Consider the following 22,120-nt stretch of genomic DNA (forward strand, 5'->3'; position numbering starts at 1 on the left):
GCTCATTTTTTAAAAAACAGGAAACAGCAATATATAAATAATATTTGAGCCATAGAGACAGAATTCTGTTCTTGAAGAACTTATTGTCAATAAGAGGTAATATTTTCAATCTGTATCAAATATATATAAGTTTTTGTTGTTGCTGGGGGTTCAACCCAGGGCCCCATTTATGCTAAGTACATATTCTGCTAGCCCCCAGCCCTCAGTGCTTTTTAAAATTTATTTGTTTATTTAGTTTTACTAATCTATAACCGTCTATAGATAGATCAGAGGAGCAACTTTGTTCTTCATAATTTTCTGGCATGGGGGCAGGTCCAAGAGATTGAACTCAGGGACTCTTTACCACTGAGCTACATCCCTAGCCCTTTTTATGTTTTATTTTGAGACAGGGTCTAAGTTGCTGTCACCTCAGCCTTCTTAGTTGCTGGGATTACTGCCCCTGCACCCAGTGATTCTTTGTAATAATTTATCTTAATGAAAGGATGAAATAAAAATGACTTTCAATGACTCCCCCCACCCCCCAGGCTAGTTTCAAAATCTGCAAGTGATCCTCTCCTACCTTAGCCTCCTGAGGCTGTGCCCCAGTGCCCAGCTCTCACTGACTTCTTAAAAGAACTGTACATTTGAATGATAATTGGGTTTTACCATGGAGCATACGGCACAAATGTTTTACATCACTTGTATTTAATTCTCCACTACAACTCATGCTTGTAGTTATTAATTTTTTTTTATAATAGAGAAAACCAAAGTTCAGAAGATTAAATATTCTTGACTGGTGTTGGCCAGTTCATTTCAGAATCAGAATATGAACCTAGATTTGACTTAACCCCAAACCATGCTCTTTTTACCATAACAAGCTGGTTAATATCTAATTCCAACACTGAGAAGGGACCTTTACTTACCAATATCCTTCTGCTTACAAGTAGGAAAACCACTTCAGATGAACTTGAATAAGAAAAAAATGTATTAGTTCATGCAACTGAAGATCTTGGAAAACTCAGGTTGGATCTGGTGCTCAAATGGTATCATTAGGACTTGGTCACTCCACTTCCTTGTGGTTTAATTCTCAGTCAGACTTTCCACATCATACATGACTTCATTCTAGTCCCCACTCTGAGGGAAAACAGTCCAGGAAATACAGCCAAAACATCCCACCTAATTTGAACTCGTTTTATTTATTTATTTATTTTTTGTGGTGCTGGGGATTGAACCCAGGGCCTTGTGCTTGCAAGGCAAGCACTCTACCAACTGAGCCATATCCTCAGCCCCTTGAACTTGTTTTAATTGGTTTGGCCTAACCCATGTGACCACATCTGAATGATTTTTGCCAAATAAATAGGTTCTTCTGATTGGCCAGTGTTAGCATCATGGTCATCCTTGTTGTGGGGTTGAGATTAAACCTGCTACAGCCAGATGAATTGAGGAGAGGAATTATTTTCCAAAAGAAGTTTACCAACAGATGAATAATTAATGCTTGATAGGCAGTGACTGTGTTCCATATCAATGTGAGACTCTGTGCCTTACTCCTTTTAAGCTCTGAACTGAAGTCATCACTATGTTCCATGGTTGTGTGTGACCCATTAATATTAAAAATATCTAATCTCCCTATAATACCTCCTTTTTTGTGTACTGTGATTAACTTCCTGGTGTTACAGGACTTTATTCACTATATGGAACTTTCTGCTTTTCTTTGATTTCTTAACTGTTTTAGACCTTTCCTAATTTTATTATACTCAGTATATTTCTGTCACTAGTGTGTGGTGGTTCTCCCCACACACCAAGCAGTTTTCCATCATACATCAACTGGGGTTCCCCCTCATTTAGCTCAGTTTTTAAACTGTCAGACTGATCACCTATCTCCTGCCCATGTCTTCTGCTTCAGATGCTAGTTATGTGTTCTAAGTTGTGACCTATATTTCTTATCAGAACACCTATAATTGGGGATTCATTTAATTTGCTAGGGGAGCTTACATAAGTTTGAAAACATTTAAATTTAACCATTTATTATAAAAGATATTATGAAGGATATAGATGAATAGTCAGTTGAAAGAGTTGCATAGACTGAGGTGTAGGAGTTGGGACATGGAACTTCTATGTGCTCTCCAGAAGCTCATATGAACTTCAAGCCTTTTGGGCTTTTGTGGAGGTTTCACTGGCCATTGGTGATCATCTTAGTCTTCAGCCTTTCTGTCTTCCTGGGCGGTTGGGGCTGAAAGTTCCAGCCTTCTCATTACATAGTTGGTTGGCTCCCTTGACAACCAGCCCCCATCCTGAGACTATCCAGGGTACCATCAAGAATTATCTCATGAGGCAAGGCACAACGGCTCATGCCTATTATCCTAGCAGCTCAGGAGACTCAGGTAGGAGGATTGAGAATTCAAAACCAGCCTCAGCAATTTAGTGAGACCCTTAATAACTCAGTGAGACCCTGTCTCTAAATAAAATTTCTTTCATTTAAAAATTGTTTTATTTACACATATATTTTATAAGCATCTGATTAATTTAAATTGAAAATGAAGTAAAGATTTATAGCTATAATTATGTTTTTATATACCCCAATAAGTTAATTATGTGCCAGTGTAAACCTGTCTTCCCTTTCCTAATTCATAGCAGCATATTTTCATCTAAAGCCATCATATATATATATATTTAAGCACATTACAAAAATTAAGATGACTTAGGTCTGGAGATGTTAGCTCAGTGGTACAGTGCCTCCCTAGTAAGTGTGAGACCCTGGGTATGATCCCCAGTTCCACCTGAAAAAAAAGAAAGAAAGAAAAGAAAAGAAATTAGATGATTTAAAGGATATAAAGAGAGAAAATAATCTGAAACAAGTAATTCAGATGTACATATTCAGAAAGTGATATTGAAGTTAAAGATATGTGACTTAAAAATCAATGCAGTGTCCTTTTGCTGTTAAATTTCAGGTAGATTCTAGGCCCGTAGGTCCGCCTTTTTCTTTGGTAACTGGATTAACATCATCTGGAAATTTTTTCAGTGGTTCTTTCTCTAAATGGGAATCCTCTAGTGCATTAAAATGACCTACTGGTAACTTTGGCTTCCCAAGTGGTTGTTTGACAGATTCGGACTTCCTTCTTGAGAAGAACTCATTTTCCTCAAAGACTGACATGGAAGGGGTGATTTGTGGCTGTGGTGAGGCCAAATAAGCGCACAAGCCCTGAAGTGGTCATGGCACCAACTCCCGCAGTGTCTGTGCAAGCGTCTAAAATATTTTAAAAAGGACTGGGATGTAACTCAGTAGTAAAGTACCCCTGGGTTCAACCCCTGGTACCCCCCAAAACAAACAAATAAAAAAACCTCCAGAATTATCTCATTAGAACAAAAGATGCTCCTATTACCCAGGAGAGTCTAACAAACTTTGGAGCTACATCAGACATTCCTATCACTAAAGAAGTTACAGAAGTCTTAGGAGCTCTGTGTTAGGAACTGGGGTCCAAGACCAGATTTTAGAATAAAAGATTCTTCTTACTGCCAGTATTGCTCAGGAAATTGAAAGAAACGAGTTTGGGAGCTCTATGTCAGGAACCATGGTCACAGACCAAATAATGTATTTATTATATCAAAATATGGCTTTTATGCTAAAAACAATAGAGGTTATAAAGGAAGATAAACTGTAGTTCCTGATCTCTTGAAGGTCACATGTAGTTATTGAAATAAATGCATGTTCAAAAAAATGTATTGTGCTATAAAGTACTGTGAAAATTAAGTGAAAAAAGATTAATTTTGAAGAAAGAGATCCAGAAAGTTGTTGTTATTAACTTGTAAGATTTTAATTGGACTTTGACAGGTTAATAATGGTAGTAAGGGCCTTCCTGGACATGAGAATAGCTCAAGCAAAGGTACAGATAGGATTCAGAATGGATTTGAAAGTAGAGAAAACTAGAGTAGTTAGACCATAATCTGTGTATGAGCTTCTGTGATAAGGATTCTTCAAGGTATGGTAAGCATAAGGTGGAGGTCAAACTTTAGAGGCCTTGGAACCTGACGGAGCAGTTTGGCATATGTGTGTATGTGTATATGTTTGTGTGTTGAGTAGGTGGCAGAGGTTTTCCAGGAGAATGGCTTGATAAAATTTGTGTTTAAGAAGATAAATCAAGTAGGATAGATTTCCGGGTGAAGCAGAAAAAAAAGCTGATTATAGTTGTCTGGAGGAGAAACTCAGATCCTAAAGAAAGAGAATGGTAAAAGATATGAAAGCAAAGGGACACGAGAGAAATAGAATGTATTGCATTTGGAGTGGGTAAAAGGGGGCGCGTGTGAAAAGTTTCTGAGATTTGGTACATGAGCAGTTGATCCCAGAGGGATCACAAGTTTTTTACAAAAAGAAGATAATTATATTTGTATTTCAGATACTTGTTGAACCTCCAGGTCAAGATGTCTGACTGGCAACTAACTCTATAAAAGCTGTCCTGCATTTTGAAGGAAAGAATAGAAAATTATGGGGTCTGTATTTTAAGAAAGTGTATAACATAAGAGATGGCTTAGAGAGAAATGGCTCAGGGCATAAATTTAAGTGGAAACTATTTCGTCCTAGATTAGTGTTTATATGGCCTGGGATATAATGTCAAGGATGCCAATTAAGTCTTGGAGGGGTCACTTTTTGTGTCTGTCAAAATTATTTTTTAATTTGATTACAAAACTAAATTATGTGAGAAAATGAAATATTAGTGCAGGAAAATCCATAGTCTTATATCAGAAATAACTTTCAGTAGTTGATTTATACATGTATTTTTTTTTACTACATAAATATTTAGTAACTAATATTTATTGAGTTTTTATGCCAGGTCCTATTCTAAGCATTTTTATTACTAATTAGCTTGTTTAATTTCCAAATGATCTTCTAAGGTAGGTATTTTTATCCCTAACTTACAGAGATTGAGGTATGAGAGGTTAAAACTTTGACCAAGGCTTAACGATGAAGTGAAAATAAAGGTAGAAAATCTAGTTTTCCTTGCCCTTGATCTTTTTTGTTGTTGTTGTTGTTGTTGTTCTAATTAGTTATACATGACAGTAGTAAGCATTTTGACACATCATACATAAATGGAATATAACTTTTTATTCTTCTGGTTGTACATGATGTGGAATCATACCAGTCATGTAGTCACATATGCACATAGGATAATAATGTCTGATTCATTCTACTATTCTTCCCACCTCCACCTTGTCCTTGATCTTATAACTACATTATTCTCTCTCACATACTAAGCTGATAGTATTGCCTTTTCTGACTAGCATTCTCATTATTAAATACTAAAACCAAAAAGATGAATACAATTCTTTTAAAAATGATTTTTTTTTCTGTTTGATCCTTGGTACTTACTAACCTATATTCAAGAACCAATTTGATTAAAATAATACACTATCTCTTGCTATCTAGAAGGTAATCCTCTAATAGAATTCAGAATACATGGTGGTGTACACAAAACACACATATATTTAACAAGATTGTTATTATGTAGTTTTTTTTTACCCTGAATATTTCATCATTTACCTGGACTTAAATCGACCTAATTTCTATCTAACTTTAGCCCTGTATATTGTGCCTGCTTATAAGTGTTTTGTATAATTTTAATTTTTGGATGTAAATAGAAGCATGAACTTACTTGGCCCAAAAAGAAAGATGGCAAGAAATCAGATAACTGCCTGTTCTACTATTTTGTCTTAAAATACTAAAAATTAGTGCAATTAAGTTGCAACATTGCATATCAGAAATTTAATTCCTATTTGTGAAAACAGTAATAATTCATCCTAACTGGACGCCTACATTTTCAGAAGGATGTGCCGGATGGGGTGAAAGAGCTATCAGAAGGTTCAGAAGAAAGCAGTGATGGTCAGTCAGATTCCCAGAGTTCTGAGAACAGCAGCAGCAGCAGTGATGGTGGCAGCAACAAAGAGGGAAAAAAGAGCAGGTGGAAAAGGAAAGGTAAATCTACCTGATTCTTCAATAAAGTATTGAATGCTGTAGGACAAATGTTCTTGTTAGTAATTCCTCTTTTCCCATACCCAGGTCAGTGTCTTACACTCCTCTGTAGATCAGTACTCTCCATTAGTTTCCTGCAATGATGAAAATGTTTGTATCTGTACTGTCCAGTACAACACATTGGTCACTACCTTCATGGACCTGTTATTTCTAGTGTGACTGAGGAATTTGTTTTTTAAAATACTTTCTTTTGGGGGGCAGTTTCAGGTTCACAGAAAAACTGAGTGGAGAGCCAGGCACAATGGCATACACCTGTAATCCCAGGGACTTGGAAGGCTGAGTGGGAAGATCACAAGTTCAAGGCCAACCTCAGCAACTTAGCAAGGCCGTTTTGAAATAAAAAAGTGCTGGGGATATAGCTCAGTGGTGAAGTACCCCTGGGTTAAATCACCAGTTTAAAAAAAAAAAAAAAATACTCCCCACCCCATGTATGCATAATTTTGCCCACTTTCAAGATTCCCACCACACTGGTACATTTTTTTTTTCTTGCCGATGATGAACCTACACAGGCACATCATTATTACCAAGACTCCATGGTTTACATAGGCACATCATTATCACCCTGACTCCATGGTTTACATTAGAATTCACTCTACGTGGTATACATTCTAAGGCTTTAGAAAATAATGTCTGTAAAGACGTGTTCACCATTAAGTATATAGAATAGTTTAATTGCCCTGAAAACCTTCTGTGCTCCATCTGTTGAACCCTCTCTCCCTGCTAGCCCCTAATAACCACTACTCTTTGTACTGTTTTCATAGTTTTACCCTTTCTAGAATATCATATAGTTGAAACATTGTCAGATTGGCTTCTTTGATTTAGTAATATGCACTTTAGATTCCTCCCTCCCTGTCTTTTTTTATAACTCAATAACTCATTTCTTTTTAGCACTGCATAGTATTCAGTTGTTTGGATATACCACAGTTTATTCATTTTCCAACTGGACATAGCATGTTGCAAGTACAAATAAAACTATGTGCAGTTTTTATGTGGACATAAGTTTTTAATTGCCTTTGGTAATTATCAAGGAGTATGATTACTGAATCATATGGTAAAAGTATTGTTTAGTTTCATAAACTGCCAAATTGTCTACCAAAGTGACTGTACCATTTTGCATTCCCATCAGTAGTGAATGGGAGTTCCTATTGCTTTTCAGCCTCATGAGCATTTGGTGTATCAGTGATCTTGATTTTGGCCATTCTCATAGGTGAATAGTGGTATTTCATGTTTTAATTTGCATTTCTCTGATTATATGTGATGTAGAACATCTTTTTGTGTTTTTATTTGCCATCCGTATATGTTCTTTGGTAAGATGTCTGTTCAGGTCTTTGACCTACTTTTTAATCAGGGTTTTTGTTATTGAACTTTAAGAGTTTTTTTGTATATTTTGAGTAGCAGTCTTTTTTTTTTTTTTTTTTTTTGTAATAGGGGTTGAACTCAGGGTTGCTTAACCTCGGAGCACATATCTAGCCTTTTTTTTTTTTTTTTAAACCTTTTTTGTAGTCATAGATGGGCAGAATGTATTTATTTTATGCAGTGCTAAAGATCGAACCCAGCACCTCACACATGCTAGGCAAGCACCCTGCCACTGAGCTACAGCCCCAATCCCCCCCAGCCCTTTTTTTTTTTTTTTTTTTTTTTTTTTTAGTTCTTGAGCCAGGTTCTAAGTTTTTTGGGGCCTCACAAAGTTTGCTGAGGCTGGCTTTGAACTTGTGATCCTCCTGCCTCAGCCTCCAGGCTACCAACTGACCTACATCCCCAACTCTCTTTAGTCTTGTATCTAAAATTCATCACCACCAAACTCTGGGTCACCTAGATTTTTTCCTCTGTTATCTTTTATAATTTTGAGTTTTGTACTTAGGTCTGTGATCCATTTTGAGTTAATTTTTGTGAAGAATGTGAGGTCTGTGGATGTCCAATTAGAAACTGATTTTATTTTTTTGAACCTAGAGACACTTTACCACTTAGCTACATACCCAGCCTTTTATTTTTATTTTTTCTAGACAGGATCTTACTAAGTTGCTCACTAACTTGCTTAGGGTGACTTGGAACTTATGATCCTCCTGCCTCGGCCTCCCAAATTGCTGGGATCTCAGGAATGTGCCATCGTGCTCAGCTAGAAACTGAATTTTTAATTTAACATATAATTAAATAGCAAAATGTGTTAGCACTCCAAGTTTTAATCTGGGTTTGCTCTCAGCTGTTGGCCATTCATAGCTTTTTTGGTTTTAAGACTTTTAAAAGATGCCCTTCAACCCCCATGTTCTAATCCTCTCTTCTAAACTTTGAGCACTTATTGGTGTAACACTTCTCTCCTTACTAAGAAAAGAATGCTTTTTATTTCTACCAGCAAACACCAAATTTAGTCTGCTTGTCTTTGCTCTTGTCACATTTGGTGTCTGCTAGATAGCTCACCCAGAAAACTTTCTTGAGGAAATAATGGCTATATTGCAGCAGCTTCACTGGAAGGGATTTTCCAGTTATGGACACGTTTTATTACCTGTTCCTTCTGATTACTCTGTTAGAGGGTAAATCCTTTTTTAACCCCAATATTTAAATTTAGCTATATGTGGTAAGGTAAATTTTAAGCCAACTCTTGAGTCATTTACAAAGATACCAATATTCCTAAGTAAAATAGACATTCAGGATTTTCCCTGGTTTGAAGATCCTCTGAGATTGGAGTGATAGGTGAGCCTTATAGTAACTAAGATTATATTTCCCAAAATGCTAGGCTCATTAATTTTAAGTGCTTTGAGAACTGTTAATGGGCCTATATCAAGAAATAGTTCTGAGCTGGATACAGTGGCACATACCTGTAATCTCAGTGACTCAGGAGGCTGAGGCAGGAGTGAGGTGCTAAGCAACTCAGTGAGACCCTGTCTTTAAGTAAAATACAAAGTAGGGCTGGGAATGTGGCTCAGTGGTTGAGTGCCCTTGTGTTCGGTCCCTAGTACCCCTCCCCCACCAAAAATAGTAGTAGTTCTGATTCATTATCATCACAGTTAATGTGTTTGTTTTTCCTGGGGAGAGGTAAGATAATTGGTGGCCTCATATGTGCTCTCTGGTACAGATACTATATATGCAAAGTAGGCAAACTTTGTAATAAAAGTATCTTACTTTAAAGATCACAACCATTTGGAGAACCATCCAGACCTCAATTGTTAAGGACAAATAAAATGAAAGCAAGACAAATTGGGGCCTCTGACCAGAATCCTTGATATACAATTTTAAGTTATCCCTGCCATTAGTGAAAGGAGGTGTGGTCTAGGACTTTGTAGTCCCAGTTTTCGGAAGCATAAAGCCCAAATTATAAAGCATGTTTTTACTTTTCACCTCTTCTCCTCAGTTTTAACTTCTCAAGTTTGGAAATTGTAGCTCTAAGATTAGGAACCAACTCGGTCATCAGGCAAGGGAAACAATTACCAAGATTCATATATTTTGGATGGGATTGGGAATAGGGAAATCAATATTAAAGGATAGTCTAGTAAACTGAACAAAATCATTGTCTGGGAATACCATTGGGAGACCTTCCTTTTCAAGAGCCATGTATGCTGCAGAAGTCGCTTTGTACAGTGGCTATTGTCAGTGTTTTGGGCTGTGAACTAGTGGTTATTAATATCTATCTTTAAGAGTTTGAGGTAAATGTATTAGGATCAGAAAGATCTAAGAATCGTAGAACCACCCCCCCATGGTCAGTATCTTGGTGGGTTTTGAATAGCATAACCTTTGCTCTATACTGCCTAATAATAGACTTTAACAGCAAGGCAATATCAAATTCAAATTTTTTTGAGCTGCCTTTGATTTATTTCTTTTCTAGAAATCTTTGCAATATTCGTTATTTATCCTTGAATTACAGTAAGATATTACATATTTATGAATGTGTTTATAGTCCAGTAGAAATTAAAGTGCCAGATTTGTAAGCTAGCAGTGATAGTTGCATCGTGCAACACGGCACTTCTAAATCAGTTGCAGTTATCAACAAAGGTAAAGCAAATTTATTGTGCCTATTCCTTTTCTTATTTAGGGTTTTTTTTCTTAATCTGACATCACTTTATTTCAATGCATTGTAAGACAGGAAGAACATTGAGATAGTATCAAAACCCACTTCCTTTTATGTTCAAAAAATAAAGAGTTCTGACAGCAAAACTGATACTTGAGTTGAAAAATCAATAGAAACTCTCTTGATAAATATGTGCCTTTCAAATAAGAACAGAATAGAACTTTCAAATTCAGTCCAGTATTAAAACTAACTTAAAGGAACTTAAAAAGTAGTTGATTTGTAGTTTTTAGACAGGAAACAATGTTCAAAGAAGAACTTTATGGAATTTCAAGCCAAGGTAAGGTGGGGTAACTCCAGAGAAATGATTATTAAAATCATCTGTTTTCTTTGCTTCTTTACTATTTGTAGCTAAATGAAGCTTCTGCTTTTCTCTTAGAATGAAATAAAAATACTGTAGCATGAAGCCACTGCCAGGAGTATTATTTTTATCTTTTGATAGAGAAAAGTTTTGTTAGGTTTTGGTCTTCTTTTAAAGCATTTTAAGAATAAAATCAGTTATATGAAATATTCCTTTTCACTGTAAGGAATTATTTCCATGAGTATGAACTAATTTACTATTTATTCAGAACTACTTTGAATCAGGAATTTGATATGTGTTGTGTCTGGAGTTACTTAACATACCATAGACCTACCCTCTAACATTTATATATGTATTAAGTTACTGAATGGGGAAAATGGTGTTTCTTTTCAAAAGTATCCTGGGGCAGGACTTGGCAAAGTTAATTTAGGTACAGAGACCTTTGGGAGATGTTCTCTTCCTTGGTGGTTCTAAGTTGAAGGTTTTAGCTCTGTTTTGTATTAAAGATGGCCACACTACTAGGACTTGGACTGTGAAGGTACCTGGAAGGAAGGAAGTTGTTCAGGTATGGCTTTCCTGTTTTGGTTAGGGAACTCTTAGAACATAATCAGAAGCCACAGCATGCCCAATTTGGAGTAGACTACATTTGGTGTGGAAAACACAGACTTAGAAAATAAAACAGGTCTATTACTCTAGAAATAAAATTCTTCAGAAGAAAGAATTGGAATAAAAACTCTCCCTTAAGAAGTCATATTGTTTTTTAGACTGAAATTTTTTTCAAACTCCTGTTGTTACCCACTGTCAATCCTCTAACTCTTTAAATTACTTTGTTATCACTGCTCCAGTGTTTCCAATAATCTCCTTGGTACTTCAGAGAGACCATCAGATGTGGTCAGGAGAAAATAAACTTTTAAAATAGTGATTATTCTAAAGCTTTCATTCAGATGCATCTAATATTAATAGTTCATATCCTTATAACCTTGTTCAGTATTGCAGTCAGTTATCTGTGGAAATGGAAAATTCTCAGTATTTAAATGTATCTGAATTTATACTCAGTGATACATGAATGTAACTATGAAATGCCTTTGGTGTGATACTCAAGTTCTAGAATTTGTTTTAAATGTTTTTCTGAAAACAATATTAAACTTTACAGATTTGTGTGTATGTATGTTTTAATCAAATAATAGTAATTGCTGATCTTTTGGTCAGAACTTATCTTTTGTTTTATATATATTTATATGTGTGTGTGTTTAAATGAAAGCAAGCATTTTTCATTTCTGATCAGATTTTTTAAAATGTGTTCTTAAATAAATCTGTTGAGCATTCCACACTGGCAAACCAATCAGGTTATAATTTTGAAAAGTATTGTGTAAGCCATTAGTTTTTTTTACAGCAACCAAAATAACATTTATATAAACTTTTTTATATACTCATTCTTTCTCCACAATATGTACAGTTTGCCAGGCACTTGAGAAACATACTTGAATAAGATGTGGGCCCCCTTCCCTTAAAGTTCTGTCAGCATATCTAGAGGTACAGTGGGAGGAGCAGATAATTGGCAGATAGCCTAATAAGTTACATGTGTTTATAGTTATCTTGTTATGTCATCATTGGAAAATGGGTACTAAGTTAACTTTATTGGATTACTAACTTTTTATGAACATAGAAAGTTCTTAGATAATGTTGTCATCTTCTATAGGGAAAACAAAATGTATCATGGAAAGAAAACACAAAAAGATCAGAGGGAGGAAATGTGTACAGTGTTTTCAAGAAGACTTAGGAAGATAAATTTGCCTATGAGAGGGAGTTCATGGACAGAAAGAAATCTGCATCAGACTATTTTTAGGGTTAGTCTCATTTATACATTGGTGTATATGAAGTAATATCTCAGGAAAACTAAGATGAATTAGAGAAGAGAGAATGGCAATATGAGTGACACTTTGCAATTTTGTAGCTCCGTAACAAGAAGGGAGAAGATTGTTCAGATTTTTTTCTGTTGGTTGCATCTTCTTGTCCATTAAGTATCTGAGTTGATATAAAAGCTTCTTTTATTTAGTTTTTCTATTCAATAGTGTTTAGGTTAGTTCAGTTCCTTGCTTATTTGCTGCCTATCTGGCTGTCTTCCTACTTCTTTCCTTCCTTCTTTCCTTCCTTCCTTCCAGGGGATTGAACCCAGGGGTGCCCTTACCACTGAGCTATAGCTATAGCCCTTTTTACTTTTTGTTTTTAATTTTGAGACATGTGATTCTTCTACCTTAGTCTCCCCAGATGCTGAGATTGCAGGCGTGCTCCACCATGCATTGCAATTCATTTATTTATATTCACAGGTTTATAGGTTAAAGGAATTAATTCCCATTCTACTTTTGGAAATCATTTGTTGTGGGAAGTATATCTCCTTGGTGCAGTATGACATTAATCAGTGACATTGAATGATTTTATTTGAAGTAAAACTGTTAATTAGAAAAATGTGAGTAATTATTCTCCTGTTAGTGCCACTTGGTAAGAAAAGATTATAAACAGGGCCTTGATATAATTAAAATGTGGCCTTAAGTTTATTTTTCAAACAAGGATGTTTTTCTTTTCTAAGTTCTAGTCCTAGGAAATCTTGGTCCTTTATCTTATAACTTCGTGCTTCTGTTCTCATGCCTTCACTATGTACTCCCTATCGTCATCCCTACCTTCTCAGAAAGCCCTTCAGACAACTCTCAAATTGTCCATCATAAAGGACCCTTCAATCCCTGTGAACCAATACTTGTATGAAATGAGTAAGAATGGCCCTGCAATGTCAAGTTTCTCTGAAAGTATCTGAATGTTTGTTCTCACTTTTGTACTGACCTTATTGCAGACTAGTTGGTAGACCATGTTGGTTTAGATTATTTTCAACCTTATTTTTTTAAAAAAAGCAAGGGGGATATACTTTCTTTTCAAAATTTAAATTTATTTATTTATTTTTTTTAAACCAGGTCTTTCTGTGCTGTCCAGGTCTTGAACTTGTGGGCTCAAACCATCCTCATCCTACCCATCCCCAACTTGAACCTCTTGAGTAACTGGGTCTACAGATGTACCCATCAGACCTTCCTGCTTTTGGGGGGGGCAGTACTGGAGACTGAACCCAGGGATGCTTAACCACCGAGCCACATCCCCAGCCTTTTAAAAATATTTTATTTAGATACAGGGTCTCACTGAGTTGTTAAGTGCCTTGCTAAGTTGCTGAGGCTAACTTTGAACTCTCTCCTGCCTCAGCCTCCAGCGTTGCTGGGATTACAGATGTGCACCACTGCACCCGTTCCTATTTTCATTTTTTTTTTCATTTTATCTGTAATATTTTATTGCTTCTAATAATAATAATAATAATTAATTATTATTTAGTACTGGGATTGAACCCAGGGGCACTTCACCACTGAGCCACATCCCTAGCCCTTTTTTGTATTTTACTAGAGACAGGGTCTTGCTGAGTTGCCTAGCTAAGTTGCTGAGACTGGTTTTGAACTCACTGTCTTCCTGCCTCAGCCTCCCAAGCCTCTGGGATATAGGCATGTGCCACCACGCCTGGCACTAATTATTATTATTATTATTTTTTATCGTAAACAAATGGGCTACAACTTGTTTCTCTGGTTGTACATGAAGTAGAGGCATACCATTTGTGTAATCAAACATGTACATAGGGTAATGGTGTTTGATTCATTCTGTTATTTTTCCTTCCCCCCCACCCCTCCCACCCCTTTTTCCTCTATATAGTCCCTCCTTCCTCCATTCTTGCCTCCCTCCCACCCCCCACTAATTATTATTTTTAATGGCAAAAGGCCCATCAATTTTGTCCATTCTTGTTGAGAGGTGTGCTGGTACTTTTAGTCTGTTTTGTTTAAAAAATGTTTTTTTCAAGCAAGCAAAAAATATTATTTAGAACTGTGGAATTTTGAAAATGAAAAATGAAGTTCAAGTTTTGAGGCCTGGGCATGTAGCTCAGTTGGTAGAGTGCTTACCTCACATGCACAAGACCCTGAGTTCCAACTTCCACAATGAGCTTCAAGCCTCCAGCAGGTGTCGCAGGATGGGATTTGCCCCACCCAAAGATCGGAGCTACAGCTTCCAGGATTATCCAAGATGGCCGCTCTGGCTTCGAAATGTGTTGGCAAATGGGAAGCTGCAGCTCAGGGGTGGACGTGATCAGCTGGAGGTCCTGGAGACGGGATGCAGTTGGTCCGGCAGGGGTCCTGGAGGTCCCGTGTGTTTGGTGTGGTTGTGGGATCCTGGAGGCCAGGTGCAATCAGTTGGTCTGAGGTCCCAGTGATAGGGCGCAGTCAGTTGGTCTGGGGATCCTGGCGGCAGGGAGCAGTCAGTCGATGTGAGGGCCCCAGAGGCAGGGAGTGATCGGTTGGGCTGAGGGCTCCTGGAGACGGGGCTCAGTCAGTCCGGCCAGGATCCTACAGGGCCTGGCTATTGTCTCAAAATGGCAGCAGCCACGTGTAATCAAACCTGCAGGTACTATAACAGTGAACTTCCAGGCAGCAGCAAGCAGGTGGTGCTCCACTGGCGGTTGGCGATCAGTTTGCTGACTGTTGTCAGACGATCGGGAGGTGAACCTCAAGCGTTGGGTGATGGATAGGAGTAAGGCAGGCGATGGACAGGCGAGAGGCAGGCAAATGGCGGATGATAGACGCCTGACAGTGAGCAGTCTCCTCTCAAAAAAGGCCTCGATATGCTGGCAGACTGCAGGTCATCACAGCAGACAAATGGGTAAACACCGGGGGATCAATAAGCAGCAAAAACTGCCTCACCAAGAAACAGATATCCTCTGCTTGAAACTGGCGTTACAGAGCGACAAGGAACGCAGCCTCCCTCTAGTCCGCCATCTTGGATCTCTCTCCCTACTTTCATTTTTAAAGAAGGAAAAAGTATAAAATTATCTTGCCTTCTTTTTGAATTGGGCACAGAAAATTGCTCATCTTCATGAGTAAGTAATTTAATGATCCTTTACCCACACTACAGAGGCATCATGCCATCTCCTAGCCACTTCTCATCCTTCTTCAAAAGTAACCACTGACCTCTATCTCTCACCAGTTACAAAAATAAATGGATTAAAGACTTAAACATAAGACCTACAAGTATGAAACCACTAGAAGGGAACATGGGGGATATACTTAAGGACGTGGAATAGGTCAGGATTTTTCGGACAAGACTTCAAAAGCAGAGAAACAAATGGGATTATATCAAACTAAAAAGCTTTTGCCCAGCAAAGATATTGCTTAATAGGATGAAGAGACGACCTACAAAATAGGAGAAAATATTTGCCAACTGACAAGGATTAATATCTGGGATATATAAGAAGCTTAGTATCTAAAAATTAAAAATGAGCAATAGGACTGAATAGACTTTTCTTAAAAGAAAACATACAAATAGCCAACAGGCATATGGGAGAAAAGTTCAACATCATTAATTATTAGGGAAATGCAATCAAAGATACATGAGATATCAGTTCTTTCTTGTAAGAATGATTACTATCAAAGTCAAAAAATAAGTAGACTGTGTCAAGAAAAGGGAACCCTGTGCACATGGTTGGTGGGAATGTAAATTGTTTTGAAGAGTATGTAGGTTCCTCAAAAATTAAAAATGGGACTACTGTGTGATCCTGCATCCCAATTGATTGTCTCTCTCTCTCTCTCTCTCTCTCTCTCTCTCTCTCTCTATATATATATATATATATATATATATATATATATGTGTGTGTGTGTGTGTGTGTGTGTTTGTATATGTATATATATGTATATATATAGTACCCCCAATAAATTCATTATAAATAAATTTAAGTTAAAAATGTAAATACTATCTTCACTTATGTCAAAGTAGATTGATTTTGCCTATTTTAAGATCTTTATTGGATCATAATACGTATTCATTAAAGTGCACATGTCATAAGTATACTACTTGTTAAACTTTCACAAATGAAATACCACCTTGAACCAGTACCCAGGTCAAGGAGCAGGATCATGCCCCAGGAACTCCCCTTCCCTTCTGGTCATATCCATAGCCCCAAATGAGTATTGTCTGGAACACATAGAATCCAGAGACAGTGTTTTAACCTATATAAATCAAATCACATGTATGTACTTTTTGCTTTTAATAATGTTCATAAGATTTACCCATGTTCTTGTGTGTAGCACTATATCAGATTCTTAAATTTGTATAGTATTGCATTATATAAATATCCTCAATACTCGTTTATTTATTTATTTACTCATTCCTCCATTGATAAACATTTATCAATGTTTATTTCTTTTTATTAAATTTATTTATCAATGGTTATTTCTTTTTTTTTCTATTACATTTTTTATGCTCATTTCTGTTCAGTATATACCCCAGAGTGGAATTAAATATTCTATTGATGGCCAAGCAGTTTTCCAAAGCAATTATACCATCAGCAATACATGAAAATTCCAATTATTTCACACAATCAGCAATGTTTGATATTGTTAGTCTTCCTAATTTTAAGCTTCAGTAAGTTGTAATAGTATCTCATATGACTGTAAGTTGGCTTTCTGTGTTGACCATTGGAATTGGACTCATTTTCATTAATTGTATATCTTTTGTGCAATGGCTAGTCCACTCTTGCTGTATTTTTCTATGGATTATGTTTTTCTTAACTCATAGTTTTTCATATATTGCTTTGTTGGCTATATTTGTTGGAAATAACTACTGTGCGAAATATGTTATTTCCGTTAACTCTCTTAAAGTTAGGTTTCGATGGCTATATTTGCTTTATTTTAACGTACCTCTCAGTATGTCCTTTTCTTAAGAAAATTGCCTATTATAGGAACATGAAGATTGCTTCCTCTGTGTGTATATTCATGTATATGTACATAGTTTAATGAAAGCTTTATTCTTTTTATCTTCTACATTTAGATCTACAAACCTTCTGGAATTTCTCTGTATTGTGTGAGACAAAAATCATTATTTTGTTTCCCCCATATGATTATCACACTTACTCAGCACCATTTTTGGTGGGGGGTACTGGGTATTGAACTGAGGAGCATCCACTCAACCACTGAGCCACATCCTTAGGCCTATTTTGTATTTTATTTAGAGCCAGGGTCTCACTGAGTTGTTTAGCTCTTCGCTTATTTTTTTGCTGAACCTGTCTTTGAACCCGCAATCCTCCTGCCTCAGCCTCCCAAACTGCTGAGATTACAGGTGTACCTAGCCTCAGCACCATTTTTTTTTTAAAAAGACTATTCTTTCCTCCACTTCATTGCAGTATCCCTATGTCACAAGTCAATGAACCATACATTTTGAAGTTGATTTCCAGAGTGTTTTGGTCCATGTTTCCTTGTGCTCCCTCTCTGATCAGCTAGGATTTTAGTTAGGATTTTTTTTAAGCCTAAAGGCAAATTCGGGTTTGAATGACATGTTTACTTTATTGAGCCTTTCAATCCACGTATGTGGCTTATCATACATCTCTCCATTTTTTGCATTTTAATTTCTTCCATCAATGCTATTTTTTTTTCTGTGTAGAGATCGTACATACTATTTTTTCCCTACACACTTTTTATTCAGTTTGTTGCTTGACATTTTCCATTCTATTATGAGTGGCTTTATTTTTTTTCTTAAATTTTATTATTTGTTGCTGATACATAGAAATATAATTAACTTTCATATATTATCAGTACTGTGAACTGATAATAAGTTCTAGGATTTAAGTCTGTTTGTAAGCTAACACATAGAGTTCATGAATGTTATTTGTTCTTTGACATTGAGAGAAGACACAAGACTTCTAGATCAGAGGAAAAGGACTTTCTTATAGCATAGCAAGCACTGTCAGTGCCAGCATACATTTTGTATCAGTTTCCCCTTTACCCCAGGTCTCACAGGGTTGATAAGATGAAGGTCCATATACATGTTATTCATGCAGTGGGCTTTACATCTCAGCTAAGACACATTGAGCTTGAGTGATTCACTACTTTTATATTAAGCAAAAGCGAGTACACTTTGCCTGGGAAGACTGTCTCATTAAGACTGTTGTCTATAGCCAGGCACAGTGGTACCCCCAGTGACTTGGGAGGCTGAACCAGGAGGGTCGTAAGTTTAAGGCCAGCCTCAACAACTTAGCATGACCCTGTCTCAAAATAAAAAATAAAATGGGCTGGGGATGTAACTCAGTGGTAAAACACCTCTAGGTCTGATCCCTAGTACCAAAAAAAAAAAAAAAAAAAAAGATAACTATAACCCTGAGAGATGACGTAGATAAAGTGTATAAGGACTTGTATTCTTGGCATACTCAGCAAGTACATATAGAACACCACTCAGGGCCATTGTAAGTACAACACTGCTAAATTTTAAAATGCTGATGGCTTCCATATATATTTTTATTCTTAGGGTTTTCTACTTACACAGACATATGATTTGTGAATAATGACAGTTTTCTTTTTCTTTCTTTCCTTGCTTCCCTCCCTTCCTGCCATGTTGTATTAGCTAGGGTTTTTGTTAGAGTGAAGTAGAAATGGTAATATCAATCATCTTTTTCATTATCTTTAAGATAAAACTTTTAATATTATGCATTTTAAGAGTGATGTTGACTCTGTAGTGGGTTGTCTGTAGGCATTCTTTATTATATGATGTTATTTCCCTTCCTTTGGTAGTTTATGAAGAGATTTTTATAATGAGCAAATTTGAATTTTATAATTTTCCTTCATCTCTAGAGATAGTATTTTTTTCTTTTATTCTGTTAATATAGTAATTTATGTTGATATTAAATGTACCAACTAACTTTGTGGTCCTAAGATAAGCCAGCTTGGTCATGACATATTATTAATCCTACATATCCATAGACTCTCTTGCTAATATTTTGCATTTGATTTTTTTTTTTTTTAATGTTTTTAGTTGTAGATGGACACAATACCTTTATTTTTTTTACTTGTATGTGGTGCTGAGAATCAAACCCGGTGCCTCACACATGCTAGGCAAGCACTCTACCAATGAGTTACAGTCTCAGCCCATTGCATCTGATATTTTTGTTTTATTGATGAGAAATATTTGCTAACATTTTTTTCTCATAATTTTCTTGTCAAAATATGATATAAAACAGGTTGGTAAATTTGTTGGGTTTTGTTCTCTGAAGGAATTTTTTAAGATCCCTCCCCCTTAAAAAGTTTGGGAGAATTCACTGGTAAAAACCAACTGAACTAGAATTCCTTTGTGGTGGGGATATTTTTAATATTAATTAAAGCTTGACATGAGTATGGTAAAATATACAGATCATAAGTCTGCTTTATACGCGTAGATGAGAATACGATTTTGAATAAATTAGAGTACATGCCATAATTTCTGAACCTGGTAGAAAGCTCGAGTAGTGCTGTAGTGGTTTGTAATCGATGAACAGCAAAGTCTTAAGTTTATACCGTCTATATAGCTCTGGAAAATAGGTTAAATAAAAGAAAGGTGAGTGTTAGGATTCAAGTTATACCCTCAAAGAGATTGTTGAAGTCCTAAGCCCTAGAAACTTAGAAAGTGACTTCATTTGGAAACACAAGTTGTTGTAGAGCTAATTCATTAAGATAAAGCCAAACTGGAGTAGGGTGGACCATTAATCCACAAGTCTGGTGATATAAGATGGCCATGTAAAGACATGGAGACACAAGGAGAACCCCATGTGAAGATGAAGACAGATTGGATTGATGTGTCTCTGAGCCAAGGAACACCAAGGATTACCATCAGAAGATAGTAGAGAAGGATGGAATGACTTTTCCCACCTAGTCTTAGAAGAAACCAGCCCTTCTACTTTGGTTTTGAACTTGCAGTCTCCAGAACTGTGAGAGAATAAATTTTTGTTTTGAGCTCTAGTTTATGGTACTTTTTTAACGTAGCTCTAGGAAACTAATAAAGGAAGTAAAGTATATTCCTTATTATACAAATAAGTATTACAGTGAAATCTTTTTGAAAACATTTTCTAATTCATCATCTCAGCTGCTATAATCTTTTTTATGATTAGAATTGATTTCAATTATCTTAAGTAAGACCTGCAGTCAAAGCTGAAGGATAAAAAGGTTTATGCATACAGGGGTTTGGTGCAACCTGTTTTCATTCTGGGGTTTTGTAAGGAGTACCTTGTTACCTCATTTCATTGAAGATACTGTCCGTGGTCTTTTTCTTTTGTTATCGTAGTTACTCTCTTTATACATAAGAAAATGGAAGAATATTCAAAACTTGCACCATGTTGCTTTTCCCTTCCTTCCTCCTTCCCTCCCTCCTTCCTTTCCTTCCTTCCTTCGTTCCCCTGAATGCAGCTTCAGTGGGGAGGTTACTAAATAGAGGGACTATATTTTTAATGTTTTTTTTTTTAAGTTACAAAGCAGTCAGGAAATAATTACCAAATAGTTTAAAATAGAGTAAATAGATTTTTCCTGAATCTTTGGAGTTGGTGGATTGAGAGTAAGATGCCCTGTTATTCTAAACACTTTAGTACAGGGATCAACTGGATATAAAGAGTTGGAGATGTAACTCATTGGAGTGCTGAGTTTGATCTCCAGTACCACCCAAAAACAAATAAAAGAAGGGTAAAGATAAAGTAGGCAAAGCGGGGCATGGTGGTGCATGCCTGTAATCCCAGCAGCTCCAGAGGCTGAGACGAGGATTTCGAGTTCAAAGTCAGCCTCAGCAAAGGCGAGGTGCTGAGTAACTCAGTGAGACCCTGTCTCTAAATAAAATGCAAACTAGGACTGGGAATGTGGCTCAGTGGTTGAGTGTCCCTGAGTTTGATCCTAAGTACCAAAAACAAAAAACAAAAAAGATACAGTAGGCAAAAGTAAATATGAACAAAACAGTAGTTTCAGAGTATTCAGTGAATAATTCAGGACAAAAAGTGTTAAAAGAATCAAAAGCATCAGTTCATAATGATAATATAGAAGATAGATTTATGTAACTAAACAAGTTGCATAAAGCAGAAACAACTGGAGATGTAAGGCAAAATGTAGGAACATGCTAATATTAAGACATTTTTATATTCACCCTTCAGTAGCACCAACTAAAAACAAAAGAAGTTGGGTATGGTGTTGCACAACTGTAATCACAGTGACTCAGAAAGCTGAAGCAGGAGGATCCCAAGGTTGAGCCAGTCTCAACAGTTTAGTGAGATCCTGTCTCCAAAAGTAGGAAGATGCCTGTAATTTGAGCAGCTCGGGAGGCTGAGACAGGAGGATCATGAGTTCAAAACCGGCCTCAGCAAAAGTGAGTCACTAAGCAATTCAGTGAGACCCTGCTCTAAATAAAATACAAAATAGGACTGGGGATGTAGCTCAGTAATAGAATGCCTCTGGGTTCAGTTCCCTGTACTGAAGGTGTGGAATAAAACATAAAACCAAACACTAAAAGAAAACACAGGTGAATTTCTTTTAAAACCTGACAGAGGCTGGAGTTGTGGCTCAGTGGTAGAGTGCTTGCCTGGCATGCCTGAGACCTGGGTTCGATCCTCAGTACCACATAAAAGTAAAGTAAAGGTATTATTTAAACAAAATATTAAAAAAAAAAAAAAAAAAAAAAACCTGACAGTAGCGAAACTTTTTTCAGTATTACTTTTGGACACCTATGCGTTTATCTTTTGACTGGCAAACCCAATTCTAAGAATGAATCTCAAAAATGGCATCAGAGGGGCTGGGGGTATGGCTCAGTAATAGAGCCCTTGCCTAGCATGTGTGAGGCACTGGGTTTGATCCTCAGCACCACATAAAAATAAATAAATAAATTTATTGTGTCCGCCTACAACTAAAAATGT

At 36.5% G+C, this 22,120-nt stretch overlaps 1 protein-coding gene across 1 annotated transcript in view; it reads left to right on the forward strand.

Moving 5' to 3' along the window:
* Positions 1-22,120, forward strand: part of Asxl2 (ASXL transcriptional regulator 2) — a 137,193-nt gene that overhangs the window by 82,238 nt on the left and 32,835 nt on the right. The window contains 1 exon segment of the mRNA XM_047522996.1: positions 5,794-5,944. Coding sequence (XP_047378952.1) covers positions 5,794-5,944 — 151 coding nt within the window.

The sequence above is a fragment of the Sciurus carolinensis genome, chromosome 13, assembly GCF_902686445.1.
Source record: "Sciurus carolinensis chromosome 13, mSciCar1.2, whole genome shotgun sequence".
NCBI lineage: Eukaryota > Metazoa > Chordata > Mammalia > Rodentia > Sciuridae > Sciurus > Sciurus carolinensis.